We start from the raw sequence: 18,664 nt of genomic DNA on the forward strand, positions 1-18,664 counted from the left end.
TTTTTTTTTTTTTTGAGACGGAGTCTCGCTCTGTCACCCAGGCTGGAGTACAGTGGCCGGATCTCAGCTCACTGCAAGCTCTGTCTGCCAGGTTTATGCCATTCTCCTGCCTCAGCCTCCTGAGTAGCTGGGACTACAGGCGCCCGCCACCTCGCCCGGCTAGTTTTTTTGTATTTTTAGTAGAGACAGGGTTTCACCATGTTAGCCAGGATGGTCTCGATCTCCTGACCTCGTGATCCGCCCGTCTCGGCCTCCCAAAGTGCTGGGATTACAGGCTTGAGCCACCGCGCCCGGCCTACAATGTGCTTTCTTAACTTTGTTTTTCTGCTGGTGGGAATGTGATTTTGATGGCTGGAAGTTGAGCAGCCATCATGGGTCACAGGTAGAGGTATCATAATGAGGATTGTTAGATACGAGTTCTAAATTTCTTTTCAAAGAATCAGTATGTCAGTATGTTCAATTCTTTGCCTTCTACTTTTAAACTTAACTTCATCGTAAAGCAACCTTTTTCGATTACCTGCTCCACCCTGATTCATTCCCATTACCTACTCCACCCTGACTCATTCTGATTACCTGCTCTGTCATAACCATTTTTCCCGCCAAACCACTCACCCTGTCAGTCTCTTTAAATTAGCCAGTCAGAATTAGTTTAGCCTGTGTGGTCTAACCCTAGCTAATAGGGGAACGACACAGCAGCAGGGGCCACATCCGTCAGGGATAGAACCCCTTCCCTTCCCTTGTCCAAGTGTGTGCTCACCGTTATTCCATCTGTAAGGGTGCACCCTTCTATGGAAGTAACTTGGCTTGCTGAGAATTAAAAAGAAAATTCTATATTCGAGTGCTGTTTCTTTCGTGGCAACGAAACTTTATTTATAACAGGATGGTGGAGCAACAGACTAGATGAAGCCTGGATATCTGATACAATGGCAACCCAACTCCTGGACTATATCCAAACTGCTGTTATATGAGAAAAACAGATTTCTATCTTCACCTCTTGTTATTTTGAACTTGATACTACTTGTAGCTGAACCTAATTTGAACTGATAGAAGCAGTCATACAGAAGTTACAGTTGTGCAGAATGGAACTGCACTGTCTGTCATTTCAGCACTTTGGGAGGCCAAGGTGGGAGGATCCCTTGAGCCCAGGAGTTGGAGACCAGCCTGGGGAACACAGCAAGACCATGTCGCTATAATTAAACAACAAAACAACAAACAACAACAACAACAACACAGGCACACACAAACACCAAGGTTGGCTGAGGGAAAAATGAGGCCTTAAATCCAGCCTGCCCTCTCCTTTCCAAGCTTTGCACTGTGATGTGTGCTCCAGGAGGCTGACATACCCTAATAGCTCTGCAGAAGAGTGCATTTTTATTTAGAATCTAGGCTCTGTGGCAACATTTTTCAAAATAGCCTCTCCATTCTCCTTGCCCAAGACCATGAGAACCCATCTCTTGCATCAGCATGACCTGGATGTGAGACCTAGAGTCAAAGGGGATCATTTTGGAGCTTTAAAATTTGACTGCCCTTTGCATGGGCCCTGTAACCCCTTTGTTTTGGCCAATTTCTCCCATTTGGAATGGCTGTATTTACCCATTATCTGTATCCCCATTGTATCTAGGAAGTAGCTGGCTTGCTTTTGATTTTACAGGCTCATAGGCAAAAGAGACTTGCCTTGTCTCAGATGAGACTTTGGACTGTAGACTTTTGGGTTAATGCTGAAATGAGTTAAGACTTTGGGGTACTGTTGGGAAGGCATGATTGGTTTTGAAATGTGAGGAAATGAGATTTGGAGGGGCCAGGGCAGAATGATATAGTTTGGCTATGTCCTCACCCAAATCTCAACTTGAATTTATCTCCCAGAATTCCCACGTGTTGTGGGAAGGACCCAGGGGGAGGTAATTGAAGCATGGGGGCCGGTATTTCCTGTGCTAGTATCATTATAGTGAATTAGTCTCATGAGATCTGATGGGTTTATCGGGGTTTCCTGCTTTTGCTTTTTCCTCATTTTCTCCTGCTGTCCCCCATGTAAGAAGTGCCTTTTGCCTCCTGCCATGATTCGGAGGCCTCCCCAGCCATGTGGAACTTTAAGTCCAATTAAACCTCTTTTTCTTGTCAGTCTTGGGTATGTCTTTACCAGCAGCATGAAAACGGACTAATACACTCCTGGAGGCATTGGAGATGGTTTTTAGGTAGTCCCCAGATGTACTTCAAAAGTCTGTTAATATTAAATTAAGTAGGTTTATATTTGAGGTTAGTTAGCACTACCAGCAAGTTCAGACCTCATTGCTAGGAAGAAAAGCCATAAAGGAAGAAGTTTGTTGAGCAGAAATGAAAGAGAATAGAAGCTCATAATATTATGTCATTAGCCAGTATTATATGGTAGTTATTAGAGTGGGAACTTGGGAGTCAAACTGCCTGAGTTCAAAACCTGGCTCTCATAGTGACTGGCTGTTATTCGTGGCATGTTTCCTAACCTCACTGTGTCAGTTTTTGCAATGACACTTCTGCAAGGATGCTGTGGGAATTAACATGACATATAATGTGTTCTCAATAAATGTAAGCGATTACTATTTCTGGGAATCTTTTAGCAAAGGAACAATTCACTACCGGTATATAGCCACAGTTTGTTGAAAGCTTACTTTTGTGTCAGGAACTGTACACAAAGGACCTAATTTTACTTACGAGGAAGCCAAGGCTTAGAAAGTTTCAGGCCAGGCAGAGTGGCTCATGCCTGTAATTCCAGCACTTTGGGAGGCCAAGGCGGGCGGATCACGAGGTCAGGAGATCAAGACCATCCTGGCTAACATGGTGAAACTCCATTTCTACTAAAAATACAAAAAAATTAGCTGGGGTGTTGGCCTGCGCCTGTAGTCCCGGCTGCTGGGGAGGCTGAGGCAGGAGAATAGAGTGAACCTGGGAGGCAGAGCTTGCAGTGAGCCGAGATCACGCCACTGTACTCCAGCCGGGGTGACATAGCAAGACTCCATCTCAAAAAACAAACAAACAAAAAAAGTTTCAGTGCCTTTACCAAGGTTTTAACACTAATTCTTGCTCCACTAGAATTCAAACTCGAATTGATTGGGTTCCAAAGCCATGATACTAAGGATCAAAGACAAGGCTTTCAAGATTTCATAAGCCTCCTCTTGTATATTCTCTCTCAAGTTCCTGGTTCACAGCATGTACCAGCAAACTCATTAAAACTAAAACGGTGTTTGGGAGTGAAGGATGTGAGACATTGAGAGCAACAGCAGAAAGGGTTGGGGGAGTCTTGGGAAGTGCAAGGGTGCTCAGGTTGGGACCTGTGGCAATGAATGGGAGGGCCAGGGAAACTGACCAGAACTCAAAAATGCCTCTTGGTGATTCACAAGAAAGGTCGCCTCTCAAGTTTTTCTATTATTCAGTGCTTCTAAGATACTGTTGCACTGTAAACTACAAAATTAATCTTATGATTCCACAATTATGCTTTCTAAATGATCACTTATTTGATGGTTTTGAAGTACAGAAAGTATTTGGTCATTTAAATTATTTCCTTCCACGGAGTCTGTATCACTGAAAGACAAGGAATGTTTGCCTTTATTGTAGATATTTCAATGAAAATGTCAACATGTTGCAAATTGGCATCCTTTGGGTTTGCCAATATGTGGAAAAAAACTTTTTCAATGGAAATTTCCCTCTTTTTAGGGTCGAAAAGACGCTCTGCAACTAAAGTATCCCAGGCAACTTTATTCATTCAAAAAAATCAGAGCGGAGTCAAAAGCACAAATCCATGAATTGGGCGGCGAAGTCTGACTCCAGAGATAACGGCTGAACCGGGTTTGGAGAGACTGAACCCGCGCCGGTGCTCCTCCCGTTTGCTTGGACATGTTTGAGTACCACAGCTCTAACCCGCCACTTCAGTTGCACTGGCGGGTTTGTGGGGACGCAGCAACTCCGTCCCGAGGGCGGCTGAGTCAGCACCGGTGCCCGCGGCTTTGGGCGGCCGCTGGAGGTTCCTGTTAGGCCCGGCCCGCTCACCGGGATCTTCCCTGCCTCCGTCCAGTCAGCCTCCAGGAGGGCGCCGCCGGCCGCCGTGCCTTAAGCAAGGCACTACTGTCTCCATCGGCCGCCGCCTCGGCCGTCTTCCTGCCCAGAGTGCGACAAAATCTGGCCAGCCTTCCAGCTGACGCCGCTCGGCCAGGGCCCTGCAGCATCGGGGCGGGATAGAAGGAATCCGCAGACCAGACGCTGAAAGTTGGCGCTCACGGACGCCCCGACGCCCTCCCTCCACGACGCATGCGCCCACGGGCAGTCAGCGCGGGTCCCGTCTCCGGTGACGTGGCGGTGCGGAGGCGGAGCCAAGACCGGCGGCGGGAGGGTGGGGGAGGAAGAGCGAGGTGAGCGCGGACGTCAGAGTGGAGAGCGGAAGGTCAGGGAGGCTCGGAGCGGAAGTGAGACTAGGGAGTCTGTCCGCCATTGTGGACCCGAGAAGCGGAGAGCGAGACGGGGAAGAGGAGCGTGCAAGCGGAAAAGACGGGCCTCTTCCTCCGACTCCCGAGCGCGAGGCCCTCATTTTGGGTTCTCAGCGAGTGGCGGCAGCGGCGGCGGCTGGAACAATCACTCGGCCAAGGGCGACAGCCAACTGCTGTGAGTGCACGGGGAGAGGCCCAGGCAGCGGCGGCGGCGGCGGCTCTCGGGTTGCGGTGAAGAATGTCAGCCACTAGCGTGGATCAGGTGAGGGAGCAGAGGCCCCAGGCTCGGCGAAGGCCCGAGTCCCGGAGCTCCACCCTCGCGCGGGGCTTCGGCTCCTCCCCGTCACCGCCGCTGCCGGCCCCATAACGGTGCCCCGGGCGCAAGTTGCTGCGGTGTAGCTGCCTGGGCCGGGGCGTACGTCTTGGCCCCGTAGCCTGCGGGCGGGCGCGGTGCCGCGGTGGGTGGGGGCAAGGACCGGTCTTAGGGGCCTTAGGACACATCCTGAGGGCGGCAGACATGGGGCTGAGACCGGGCGAGCTCTGGGAGAAGGATTCCGAGTGGCGGGTGGGAGGTTTAAAGGCCGGGGGTGGTTGGGAAATTGGTGGCTGTGGAGGATATGGTGGGTTTTTACTCCTACGCGGATAGTCTAAAATAACTTGTCTTTGATAATGCCTTTGATTAACACACTTTCTCTCTTCTTCCTTTTTCTCCTCTTTACCGCATCTTTCGTCTTGTTACACAGAGACCTAAAGGGCAAGGAAATAAAGGTGAGTTTGGATTTTTTTTTCTTACTGCTCAATGTTGCCTTGATGTTACTTTTAAACTCTGTGAGGGTTTTTTGTTTATTTTTGCTCCCTCTTGGGAAAAAATGTAGGATTAGAGAAAATATTCATCATGGCTAAGGTAGCCAAGTTCTATCCAGAACTTCGGTAGTTCGTTGCTTTGAAGCCACTTTATAGAAACCAAAGTAGTACGAGAAACAGTTTCCTTGTCAGTTAAGCAGGAATTGGTGTGAACCTAGTGGTATTTCTTTGGTTTTCCAGTTTATCTGTGTTATGTAACTTCTGCCACAAAAAAATTCTACATATGTATGTAGACAAGTATATTCTTAAAGTGGACATTTTGTTTGACATGTCTGGATTACACTGGAAAATGGAACTCTACATAGTATTCCATCACATTAATGAAAATTGTACTGTTAATCACAGATTCTATTGAAGTCAGTTGCAAGGAGGCAACAACACGAGAGAGATTAGTTAAGTAGGCATGCCATCTTGCACTGTTGTCCTGATTGCAAGGTGTGAATCAATCTGGTATTCTATAAAGGGCTGAGAATAAAATAATTTGTGACTGTCTTTCAGGATTTTATAATTTCCTCTTTAGTAAAAGTAGCGTTGAAAGAAAAGTGTTTTTTTTTTAAGTGTGTTTTGTATTAATATGGAACAGTGCAGTCAGCTGACTACATTAGTCATGTGACATTTAGTTAAGTATAGAACAATAACTGCTTTCTTGGGATAGTGCCAATTAAATAACATCAAAGCAAATTATATGTAACATTTTGTAGTGCTTGAAATTACGCTAAAATTTGCTTTCTGTTGATTTCAGTAACACAGTGTTGGAAATTAAGATCTATAGTAGCCTTTTAGATATAGATTGTCTTTGGTGCCTTTTAAATTCTTGTTAGGGTATTTATTTGCTATTGCAAATTTGGTGAATTTAAAATAATAGGTTTTGGAAATGTAGATTAGTTAATTTCCTTTGAAATGTGGAATTTGTACATGCCAATTACATGGCACCATATTAGGTAACATTTATTGGTTTGTTTTTATTAAAGATGTTTTCTTGCAGTATATAAATATTTAGACATTTTAATTTTTAAAATTTCATTTCTAAAATTTTTTGTTATTGTAAGCATAAACCTGAAATAAAATTGGATATTGATTTATTTTAAATGAGTTTTTAAAAATTTGTGAATTTTAAAAAGAATGAACCTTTAATTTCTTTTTTTGCTAGTCTACCCATTAGGAATTATATAGACTTGGAGATTGTGAAATTGTGGTCATTATTGCCTAGCATAAATTATTTTATCCTAGATCTGTGGGGAGGTGGCACTTTGCAAGGCTATTTGAAATGCTAAGTGTTTTGTGTTACCTGCTTTAAGGTAAGTACACAAGTTCTATGAGGTATTTGTTTGTTAAAAGAGTCTCTACAGCATTGTAAGTCAGTAAAATAAATTTGATTTATGAGTGGTCATTTCACTTAGGTAGGCACTGGTGGCATCTTTGATATTAGACATGAGTTACCTATAAACTGTATAATATATCCACTGTTTGCAAATAAGTATTTTTTGGTTATTTCAAAAATTTTTATCCGTCAGTATCACTTCTGTTAGGTGTATTCAGACACATACACAAAGTATTTATTTTGATAGTTTTTTATTCTCAAGAAATTTTCTTTCTTTCCCCCTTGTTCAGTTTATTAATTTCATATAAGGTTAGAATAATGGATTGGGATTCCTTGGAGTCCTGAGTTCTAATACTGCCTTTGGCTACTGACTTGCCAAGTGAGCTTGAAAACATTCTACTTGTTTGTCAGAATCTCCCCTCTATAAAATAAAAATAATAACTCTAGTCATAATTCCTGTGGTATGTTGTGAGGATTCTTATAATTACAATAGTTTGCTGCTCTAGTAGCAATTACATTTGCTGGATTTCTTTTCACTTTCCTCACTTAATCTATTTTTAAGATGTGGGAAGACTCCTTTGCATGGAGCCTTGGCAGGAGGGGAAAAATGTTACTGGCCTGAAAGTATTGCTAATCATTTAAGTTCCTTAAAAATGGCAGATGCTACAAGTGCACAAATACACATATACGTTATTTGTATTTTTATGACCCTGCAGGGAGAATTACAAGGCAAAGGCAGCACCACCAGTGAACCTCATATTAGTAGCTATGTGTGTATTTGAGAAAAGCTGTTCTGCCTTAGCTTGTTTCCAGCTAGTAAAATTATTTTACAATTCTGTTTACTTTTATTAAGTTATTTTTCTTTAACTACAAGCTCAGTATTCTAAATATGTGTAATCTTGAATTCAGAACTTAGCAAGCTTATGAAAAATAATATGTCCTTGAAAAGCTGGTGTCAGAGTTTTGAACACATAATCCTTTTCAGTCAACTTATTCTAATTTCAGAGATTCTGTTTCTTTTCTGAATTGTCTTCAGTTGACAGCATTAGCCTGACACCTAATTTTAGTGTCTTTGATTTTCTGTATATCCTTAATTACTTAATTCATTACAGAAGCCAAAAGGAATTCTAAATAAGTGTCTTTGATATGGCAAAAATGTTTTTGTAGAATAAGTAATAATTCAAGGTTTACTTGTTTTCTAAGTTTGAATTCTTTTTTAATTAATAGACTGTCCCTGTGTTAAATATCAGAACTCTTTATTATCCTTGGCAAGAGTAGTACCAAAGGATAGTAGAAATTTAAGGATAATTATTGCCTATTGGTTCATAATTTAACACTGACTTTGTATTTTTTTTTTATTATTAACAAGTAGAATTTTTGCTTATTGGAATGAAGGTGTGCAGTGCTTTTATTTGGGAGTACTATGGATGGAAGTGTCACATGCCATACTTACAGTTTTAGGCCTTACTGCCTCGTTTCTCCTCTTCCTAAGTTTATAAATAGCAAATTCATGGAACAGGATTTATCTTTTTCCTCCTCTCCACTCTCTTCCAACAGAGAGGCATATGCATTGTTTTATACAACTATAATTTAAAATAATTAGGTTAAATTTGGGTAAGGTTTAATTTTCAGGAAAGTAGTGGAAAATGTCTTGCATTTTGGCAATATTCAGTTGTATTCTCTCCTCATCCTCCCAAGAAATGATTTCAAAGCACTTTACTGTCATTATTTTAGGCTTCATTTTATCAATCCTCACAACGTCCTTGTAAGGAGATAGAGGGTATATGGTATTGTCGCTGTTTTTGTAGGTGGGGAAACATGATGCACAGATCTGTTGACTTTCCTAACTTGATGTAGTCAGGACCAGAGCAAAGAATCACCTGGCTCCTAAGGCCCATGTTCTATCTTGATTTGACTCTGTTTCATAGAGCAGAGGAAACAGGCGAAGAATCATGTAAGTCATCTGTTCTTTTTTCCCCTGAAGAACTTTTACAGACTATGGAACTAGCTTGGATTTCAATTCTATTTAATGGTTTTCAGACTGCAAGACATTAGTTTGTCGTTAAGTAATATTCAAAAACAAAAGTCTTTACAATCGTTTTCTTAAAGATACACTTCCAAAACTTAAGGGCTAGTTTAATGCAAATAGCTTCTCAGTATATGTGAAGTACTTTTAATTGAACTTTTTTTTTAAGTAGATTAACTTCTTGTACTATATTTTAAGACTGTAGACATTTATGCATCATTTAAAAATGACTGTAGACTGTATTTGTAATAGTATATGGGTTGTTCTCAGGCTTAGCCTTAGAAGAGAAAGAATGGAACAGAAGAAATAAGTAAAAATAGCAGTATAATATACAGATAAATTTTAAGTAAGTACTTTTTTTTTTCTTTTTTTAAATAGAGACAGGATCTCGCTCTGTATACAGCTCAGGCTGGAGTGCAGTGACATAATCATAGCTCAGTGTAACCTGGAATGCCTGGGCTCAAGTGATCCTCCTTAGACTCCTGAGTAACTGGGACTGTAGGCACATGCCACCACACCTGGCTAATTTCTAAACATTTTTCGTGAAGATGGGATCTTGCTAGGTTGCCCAGGCTGGTCTTGAGCTCCTGGCCTGGCAGTTTTTGTATTTGTATGAACTAGATTTTTGAGAACCTAGTGGATATGAGAGATAGTCATAATTTTTAAGTTGTTAGCTGTTGCAAATATTGACTAACATGTATGAATGTAATAGTGAAGAATATTTTTTCAAGAAGTAATAGACCAGGCATAACTACCTTTGATTTAGGAACAGTAAAGCCGGTGTCAGAGGAGAACAGGTATGTCAGAATCTCTTGGAATGAAATGAGTAACCCAGCCTTATAATGGCACTAGAAGTAACCTAAGGCACCCTCTTTATTTTGGTTTCTAGTGGCTATTACATATTTAAATTCCATGGAGCATATTTAGCTCAACTCTAGTTCTGATGCAGTCCTTATCAGACATAGTTAAATTAACGTTAGTGGAGCCAGGATCAAGTTGACCTTCAGGTTGCTCTTGTGGCCTCTGAGGGGCAATGTGGTGTAGTAAGAAGTCTACTTGGAATGCTTTACACAGTAGCATCATATCTTTGAGTGATCTTTGCTACTCATCGGATGGCAAAGATTTAAGGGATTTTGTGTATCTTTGCTCCCAAGCCACTGTTAACTCATAATATTACATTTTAGGTGCTCTATACTCATGGGAAAATTTAGGGATAATAAAAATGTTACGATATTACACAGGAACACATAACTTAAACCCATCACCCTCCTAACTTCATAAAATTTGGTGATGTTGTACCTTTGAGCAATAAATCTTTAGATATTGAGTTCTTTTTGTTTCTAATTTGTAGACATCCATCGGAAACTTTATCAACTTTTTTCATCTTCACTAGTATAGAATAGTATATTTACATAGTGCCACCCCAGCAAGTATTAGCCGAGTAACACTTCTGTTTAAATGGTTCTAAAGTCATCTTAGTCCTATTTGGATCTTGTAATATTTAATGTGATAATATCTAAGATTATTGAACACTGTCATTTAATAATCAGATGAGATGAGGTAGGTACTATTCATAACCTTCTGAAACAGAGAAACAGTCAAAGGTTAGAGAGGTTAAATCCCTAACTGGAGGTCATCTCCTCAGTGGGGGACTTGAGATTCAAATTCAGGACCTTACTTCTGGAGTCTGCTCAAAAGCACTCTGAAACAGCATCCAGAGAATAACAACTTCAGAGTGTTTATGGAGATGACCTTTGAACAAAATTATTTTCTGACTTGTTTTCTCATCTGTTGCAAGGGTGATTATGGCTATCATTTGTGTCTTAATTTTGTTTGTCGTTTCATGTGAAAGTCTTCGTTTTAGGGGGCTTGGAATTAAAGCCCTCTTTATTTAGACATTTCATAATTATAAATCTATTCATTGTGATATTGTTTCAAGTTAATTTTAGCCTAAACTTTACTGGAGACATTTAAGATATTTACTGTAACATGAGATTAAAAAATAGTTATTTTTTTATTAGAGTAAATAATTTAGAGATTTAAACAAAGTTAGAGAACATTCAGAAATCTTTTTTATTGCCTACAACACTACTTGAAATAGTTATTTTAGATTCAAATATAGCATTAGGAAACTCTTTCCAACATCGTTATATAACAGTTTACTCACTACAGTGTTGAGATTGGGATATTTACTTAAAGTTTTTGGTAAGAGGAAGTATATATATGGCTTGATGTAGTCTTGGGCTTATATATCAAAAGACTTTTAAGTATTTGTGGCACATAAATATTTGTATCTAAAATAGTTTATCCTTAAGAGGGTTCTTAAAAGGAAAAATAACTCAGTATTATTTTTTCTGATTACTTTTTTGGCTTGAAAAATATTAAAAACATTAGATTGTGCTGTGAGTTTCGTAAAGATAGCTACAACGCTTCTAATACAAACATATTTTTTTAGTTTCAGTACAAAACGGTTCCATTCATCAAAAAGATGCTGTAAATGATGATGATTTTGAGCCATACTTAAGTAGCCAGACAAATCAGGTAAGTCTTCTGACAGTTTCAGATTTTAGGAAATTAATCTTTTATTAATATTAATTGATTTTCCAAATAGATTATTTAATGAGATTAACCATAACATGGATTCATTCATCTCGTGCACCTATATAGTAAGTGAGTAGTGAGTAGCAGTTGCAGGTATATGGCACAGGAGAGTTCTTCAGAAAGTATAGGCACCAGAAACTAGGTTATGAAATACAGAATAAAGATTTGAAGGTGACCATTATTTGTATATATTATGGTTAGGTTTTGTGTGTGTGTGTGTATTGAAGGAACTTAATTTTTTAATGTCACTGCTATATCTTCATAGCTTAAGCTAATTAAAAGGCTTAATTAGCTAGAAATTTGTGTATTTGGAGGAGGGATTAGTTGCCTGAAATTGCCTGCAATTTTGAGTCAAGTGTAGTGTTTTCTTTTTTTTTAAAACATTCCAATTTGAATTCATTGATAACTATTGAAAATTTTAACATGCCTTGTTAATGTTAGTGATAGAGTTAAGGAGTTTATAAACATACTTGCTTTATAAACAGTTGCTTGCGTATTGTAGACATGGACAGTTTTATCAAAGCAAGTAATTGGTAACTGGTGGCCTTGAGTATTTGTGTACAAGCAGAATTCCAATTTAAACATTGAAGAACAATGGTATTAGGTATCTGTATGCCATTTCTGCATCCATTTCTGTCTGTTATTAAAAATATGCCACTGATAGAAATAAATGAAGAAAATACATTTTCAGTATTCACCAGTTTTTTTTTAGAGAGAACATTCTGGAATGAAACTTTTTGCTTTGCATTAAAAAAGCAAAAAATGCTCAAGAGCTTCAGGTCTTAAAATTAGTTATGTAGTTCTTTGGAATAATTTTATGATTAATTTCATTGGAAATTCAGTTTTTTTGTTTGTTTGTTTTTAATTTTTGAGACAATCTTGTTCTCTTGCCCAGGTTGGAGTGCAGTGGCCCAATCTTGGCTCACTCCAACGTCTGCCTCCCAGGCTCAAGTGATTCTTACTGCCTCAGCCTCCTGAGTAGCTGGGATTATGGGCACATGCCACCACGTCTGGCTAGTTTTTGTATTTTTTAGTAGAGATAGAGTTTCACCATGTTGACCAGGCTGGTCTTGAACTCCTTACCTGAAGTAATCTGCCCGCCTCAGCCTCCCAAAGTGCTGGGATTACAGGCGTGAGCCACCGTGCCCAGCCGAAAATTCAGATTTTAATTGGCACTGTTAAAGATGCCAGTTAGTTTATGTGCATAAATTTGAAGAGTAAATTGGAAAACTGAAGTTTGACTTGTCTGCTTGCATATATGGAGAAAATGAAAAATGTACTCTAAAATTTTAACCTAAATTTTTGAAACTGTGAAAGAACAAGGAACCAAAACTTACTACAGAATTGAACAATTTGTACAGTAGAGTTATAGGGAAAATTTGAACAAAAAATAGTTCCCAATTTGTGGGATGCAGGATTATTTTTAGGACCAAGGAGAGTGGTGGTTGTGCTCAACCTCATCTACCTCTTGGTTACTTCCCCTTGACCACCCCTTCTGATCTACTGAGCAACATTCCTAGCATACATTGGAGGAGAAGAAATAAATGGGAAAGAAAAAAACTTTACGATCTCAGCAAAATTACTTTTCCACCTAAAGGTTATGAAAGTAGATCATTTGTTGTGAAATGTAGTGCAAGTTTTAAAAGAAGTGTGATTTTATTACATTCTGGCTCATAGAGTGATCTCAGTTAACACTTATGGCAGTATGGCAGTATTTTCCAGCTTTGCTGAGAAATTTTGATATTAGGAGGTGTAGTAAATATTCCTTCAAAAAGATCTCCATGTTTAGATAGGTTTGAGAAATTCTGAGGGCTAAACAGTTGAACTGTTTTTTTTTTTTTTTGCTACTTGATTTCATAGTTTATAAATTATAATTGAAAATGAGGTTCTTAAGATGAAGATATAGTATAAAAAATCCTGATTTGTTCAAACTGTTTATTTTATTTTTTGAAACGGAGTCTCGCTCTGTGGCCCAGGCTGGAGTTCAGTGCCATGATCTTGGCTCACTGCAACCTCTGTCACCCAGGTTCAAGAAATTTTCCTGCCTCAGCCTCCCACGTAGCTGGGATTACGGACACATGCTACCACGCCTGGCTAATTTTTATATTTTTAGGAGAGGCGAGGTTTCAACGTGTTGGCCAGGCTGGTCTTGAACTCCTGACCTCAAGTGATCTGCTTGCCTCGGCCCCCCCAAAGTGCTGAGATGGATTACAGGCATGGAACACCCCACTCAGCCTTTCAGACTCTTTTTTAAGGAATTTTAGTGGACCGTAAAAGACAGTTTTGAAATTGCTACCTGAAGTAATCTTCTTGCCTGTTTTACTTGGTAACAGGTATTTTACAATTTTTTATTATTTGTCACAAGGACATAGAAGGGTTTCTGTTGGAGGAAAAATTTTTGTCAAGAGAGCTTCTGGTATTTCATAGAGGCACTTTAGTCTCTTCCTAGGGGAAAAACCAGCGGAGGGTGCCTGAATCCCACCAGTGTAGCAATCAGTGCTGTGGTTTGCATTTTATCTGTTCTATATATTGGAATTGTGCGTAAGACTTTACTTGTAAAAAAAAAAAAAAGAAAAAGTTTTAAAAAGTGTTTGGGAAACCATTACTTTTTAAAGGATATAAAGGCATTCACCTTAGTGAACCCAAATGAATTTTTTCAGCTACATCATTGCGGCTTACATTGGGACAAAACATTTGTAAAATATTTGTTTTAATGTTTTAAAAGATTTGTTTTAACTCATGACATTTGGAATCAACATTTGTATACTGTTTGAAGAGAAGTTGTAAAGTTTGATTCCAGTAAGGCCTATTCTACCTATCCTTTGCAGTACTAAATAGATTTTTAGCAGTCGTCTTTCTTTAATATTAAAAATAATTATCTCTAGCAAGATACATATTTACATTTTAAAGAGGAGTAATACTGTAGAATATTGAAAACTGGGTTTATTGAAAATTATCTGGAATCTTCAAGGTAAATTGTATGAGAATTTAGGTTACTCTCAATTACCTAGCTAGAAAATTAAATAAAATGTTTGGACCTTTTAAATAGTACTATCATAATACATGAGTGAAAACTGGATTTATTGGTGAAAGATCTCAAGAAGATAGTGGCAAATTTAAAGTTATACAACTATTTAATAAGGTCCTTATACACTGTACACAGTGTGTTTTTAAAATTAAATTCATTTATCTGATTTTAAAATTATAAATAAAAATAAATATTTTAATGGGAAAGGTGTTTAACGTCTTTTGCTAATGATTTAAATTGTTTTGTATACTTTGATCTAGTTCATATCAAACCCAAGGGTACTTTAAAACAAGTTGTTGGCCTTTCTACTTCTGTGGCAGCGTATTTCTTCTATTTTATAGTGTTCAGTTTCTGAAGGAATAAGTATTAAGTTTATAGTAATTTTGAAAGTAAATCACAGTCCTTCATTTCTTAAAATTAGTTCTTTATAGTTCTTCAGAATAATTTTATGACTGAATTGATTGGAAAATTTAGATTTTAATTGGCACTGTTAAATATGCCATGTAATTTGTGCATATAAATTTGAAGAATAATTTGGAAAACTCAAGTTGAGTTTGTCTGCTTGTGTGTTCGGGAAAGTAAGTTCTTAGCTATTTTTATCAGAGAAGTAATATAGAGAATTAAATTGTCGTTTTCTGCCGTTGTCATCACTGTCCTTAGTTAAGGTATTCATTAGTTCTGCCTATTGATGTGATTTTCTAACTAATAATTCTGTACTGCCACTCAACAGTCTTAAAATCCAAGTCTGATTGTGTCACTGTAATGTCAAATAATTACTGTAGCTTCTCAACAGTGAATACATTTATTATATGAATGCCCTTAAAGTGGTGGTTCCACTTCCCTTTCTAGCTCATCTTCTGCCAACTTTCTCCATCTGATTGGCAAAATAGAACTTACCGTTATTTTATGCAAGTATAAGTATTTTCTTAATGTTTCTTTCACGATCTCAATTTTTGTATGTATGTCTTATACAAACGTGTACACACACCTATGGCATTTCCTTCAGGAAGTCTTTTCTGATTTTCCAGTTATTTACTCCCTCTTCTTTGTACTTAAGTGTTTTGTTTTACTTTCTTTGTACTTCAGTTAGAGTAATTATCACATTATAGAGTAAATAAGTCTTCCTCACCATACCTGTGAAGTGTTCCCGATTGGAGACCATGTTTTTATTTTTTTGTCTCCAGTAACCAGCATGGTATCTGGCACATATAGCATTCATTATTTATTAAGCGAATGGATGGATTAGGTTATCTAATAGAATTAGAGAATGAAGAATTATGGTTGGTGAAATATTCAGGTTGAATATTATTATGACATTTTTCTTATGACATTTTTATGATTAGATATGCATAAATTATACTTTTAGAAAATTATAATAGGAGAAAGTACATAGCATAATACAAGCATTAAAGTTAGAATGAACATCACTTAACTTTTTGCTTTTTGTTGTTAAATCAGATGTCACTTCAGGAGTTTGAAGCACTTCAATTTTTGTGTGTGTGTGTGGGGGGGGGGGGTTTGTTTTTTTTTAAAGAGGGTCTTATTCTGTAGCCCACACTGGAGTACGGTAGTGTGATCATAGTTCACTGCAGCCTCGAACTCCGGGCCCAGGCGATCCTCCCACCTCACCTCCCAAGTAGCTAAGTCTACAGGCATGCACCACCATGCCTGGCTAATTTTTTTTTTTTTTTTAATGAGATAATCTCTTGTGCAGGCTGGTCTTGAACTCCTGGACTCAATTGATCCTCCTTTTCCAGGCTCCGGAGTAACTGGGATTACAAGCGCAAGCCACTGTGCCTGGCTTTAAGCTAATAGCCTTTATAAGAGTTGCTAAAAGAAAAAAACCCAAATAGGTGACAGAGACTGAACATGGCTTGATTTACTTGTTGGCTTCTTAGTTTCCTGACCCCTGAATTACACTATGGGTATAGACAAATTAAAAACTTTATGTGTAACTGTTGTGTAGAATTCAGCATTTGTCATGGTGAAATAAGAATATTCAATATAAATTTTGAGTTTAATTTTCTGAATGCTTTCTTATAAAGAATTAACATAAAAACTTCCTACTTTGTGTGCTTTTCCACTCCCACATCCAGATGAAGACTGCTGAATCTGGATTGCATTGCCAACAATCAAAATTAAAACTTGGAAACCAGTTACCTTCATATTCAGCCCACCTTTACTATGCATCTCCATGTGGAATTCATCCACTTTCCTGTATTATTTGTCTTTTCCATTTAACTGTAGATTTTCTTTTAGCATGAGAATCTTTTATCAATGTTTTTTGCAATGTATGCATTTGATTAGTGGTTGAAATAAATAGTTAAAATTATAAATAAAGGATATGTTTAACGGTTTAAAAAAAGGATGAAGACAGTATACAGTTTTATCTTTTTTTTTTTTTTTTTTTTTGGGGGGGGCTGGAGTCTTGCTCTGTCGCCCAGGCTAGAGAGTGCAGCGGCCGGATCTCGGCTCACTGCAAGCTCCGCCTCCCGGGTTCACGTCATTCTCCTGCCTCAGCCTCCTGAGTAGCTGGGACTACAGACACCCGCCACCTTGCCCGGCTAGTTTTTTTGTATTTTTTAGTAGAGACGGAGTTTCACCGTGTTAGCCAGGATGGTCTCGGTCTCCTGACCTCGTGATCCTCCCATCTCGGCCTCCCAAAGTGCTGGGATTACAGGCCTGAGCCACTGTGCCTGGCCTTCTTTTCTTTTTTGAGACAGTCTCGTTTGTCGCCGAGGCTGGAGTGCAGTGTTGTGATCTCGGCTCACTATAATCTCTGCCTCATGAGTTCAAGCGATTCTCCTGCCTCACTCAGCCTCCCGAGTAGCTAGGATTACAGATGTGTGCCCCCATGCCCAGCTAATTTTTGTAATTTTGGTAGAGATGGGGTTTCACCATTTTGGCCAGGCTGGCCTGCCCTGGCCTCCCAAAGTGCTGGGATTACAGGTGTGAACCACTGCTTCCAGCCCAGTTTTATCTTTTAATCAGTTAATGTATATTCGTTTATACTAGATGAACTTCTCATCTTTATTAAACTTTTGAGAGTTTTATATCACAATGACTTTTTGTCAGTATGAAGCACTGAATACTTTTCATGTTTAGTGGATATTTTAGTGATCAAATTGTACACATTTGTGTGTGTCATCTTCATAGCTTCCAAAGTTTAGTCATTAATTTTGTTAAGATTTTTTTCTTCAAAAACTATTGTTGGTGTATTTGAACTTCCCTCAGGCTTTTCTTTATAGATATGTTTAAATATAGCAGTCAGTACTTCCAATATTGATTTCTATAAGATGCTACTATTGCAGTTTTAAACATGCTGTTGATTCCTTTCATGTGAATATTGTGAGCATTCTTTGACTATATTTGCAGTTAGAGTTACTAAGTATCCATTATAGCTGAAGAATGTGTTCAGTTAGTAAATAGTAACACATGAATTTTCCAGTTTTAAGTATAGTCAGCCCTCCATATCTGCAGTGTCTACATTCACAGATTCAGTCAGTTGTGGATCAAAAATACAGTCGTCTCTAGGTATCTGTGGGAGATTGGTTCCGGAACACCTAACAGATACCAAAATCTGCATGTGCTCAAGAACCTTATATAAAATGGTATAATAGTTGCGTGTAACCTATGCACATCCTTCTGTATACTTTAGATCATCTCTGGGTTATTTATAATACCTAATACAGTATAAATGGTTATACTGTATTGTTTAGGTAATAATGACAGGAAAAAGTCTGTATGTGTTCAGTGCAGATGCAACTATTCATTTCTTTTTCACAGCTGTTTTCAATCTGAATGGTTGAATCCACAGATGTAGAACCACTGATATGAAGGACTGATTATGTTGGAAGAAGAAATAACAATACAACTGGCAATAGCCAGTAAATCTTCATCAGAATTATTAATTTAAATGTAACCTCTATTACATTATATTTGGTTCTTAAGTTATTTTAGTCATATCAGAGAATCATTTCAAAAAACAATATGTTAAGTTAGCTTTCCATAGACAGTAGACAGTTACAAGAGTATAACAAATACTTGTATACCAAAGGTAATTTAATAGTAAAACAAGTAACTTAGTAATAAAACATCTCAGTTTTCAATGATAAGCCTTTTGAAAAATAATTTAAAATTAGTTCCAGGTAGGAACTGTGATGTTACTGTCACACATTCATGAGTGGAAAAGCAGCCACGAAATAGTGACAAGAGTGTAACAGTAGAAGAAATGGATTAAGAACTTTACTCCAAAGAACTTTGACTGTCTATATAAATTAAATAACCTTCAAAATGGTATTGACCTTTGAAAAGTAATACCAGTTGTACTGACAATATTAGTGGATTTTTTTCACTTTGCGTAAATCTACAAA

At 38.3% G+C, this 18,664-nt stretch overlaps 1 protein-coding gene across 7 annotated transcripts in view; it reads left to right on the forward strand.

Annotated features, from left to right (window-relative positions):
• The first annotated feature begins 4,364 nt into the window (after positions 1 to 4,364).
• YTHDF3 (YTH N6-methyladenosine RNA binding protein 3) overlaps positions 4,365 to 18,664 on the forward strand; it is a 42,782-nt gene continuing 28,482 nt past the window's right edge. Inside the window, exons 1-4 of one of the 7 annotated variants that reach the window (XM_025394086.1) lie at positions 4,365 to 4,713; positions 5,195 to 5,219; positions 8,445 to 8,590; positions 11,118 to 11,203. In XM_025394086.1, the coding sequence (XP_025249871.1) occupies positions 8,533 to 8,590; positions 11,118 to 11,203 (144 nt within the window). In that variant the 5' untranslated portion in view covers positions 4,365 to 4,713; positions 5,195 to 5,219; positions 8,445 to 8,532. Of the gene's footprint in view, positions 4,714 to 4,814; positions 4,920 to 5,194; positions 5,220 to 8,444; positions 8,591 to 9,428; positions 9,460 to 11,117; positions 11,204 to 18,664 lie in introns of those variants that run through there. The other 6 variants (XM_025394089.1, XM_025394087.1, XM_025394088.1 and 3 more) reach the window with 6 other exon arrangements.

This window comes from Theropithecus gelada, chromosome 8, assembly GCF_003255815.1.
Source record: "Theropithecus gelada isolate Dixy chromosome 8, Tgel_1.0, whole genome shotgun sequence".
NCBI classification, from domain to species: Eukaryota; Metazoa; Chordata; class Mammalia; order Primates; family Cercopithecidae; genus Theropithecus; species Theropithecus gelada.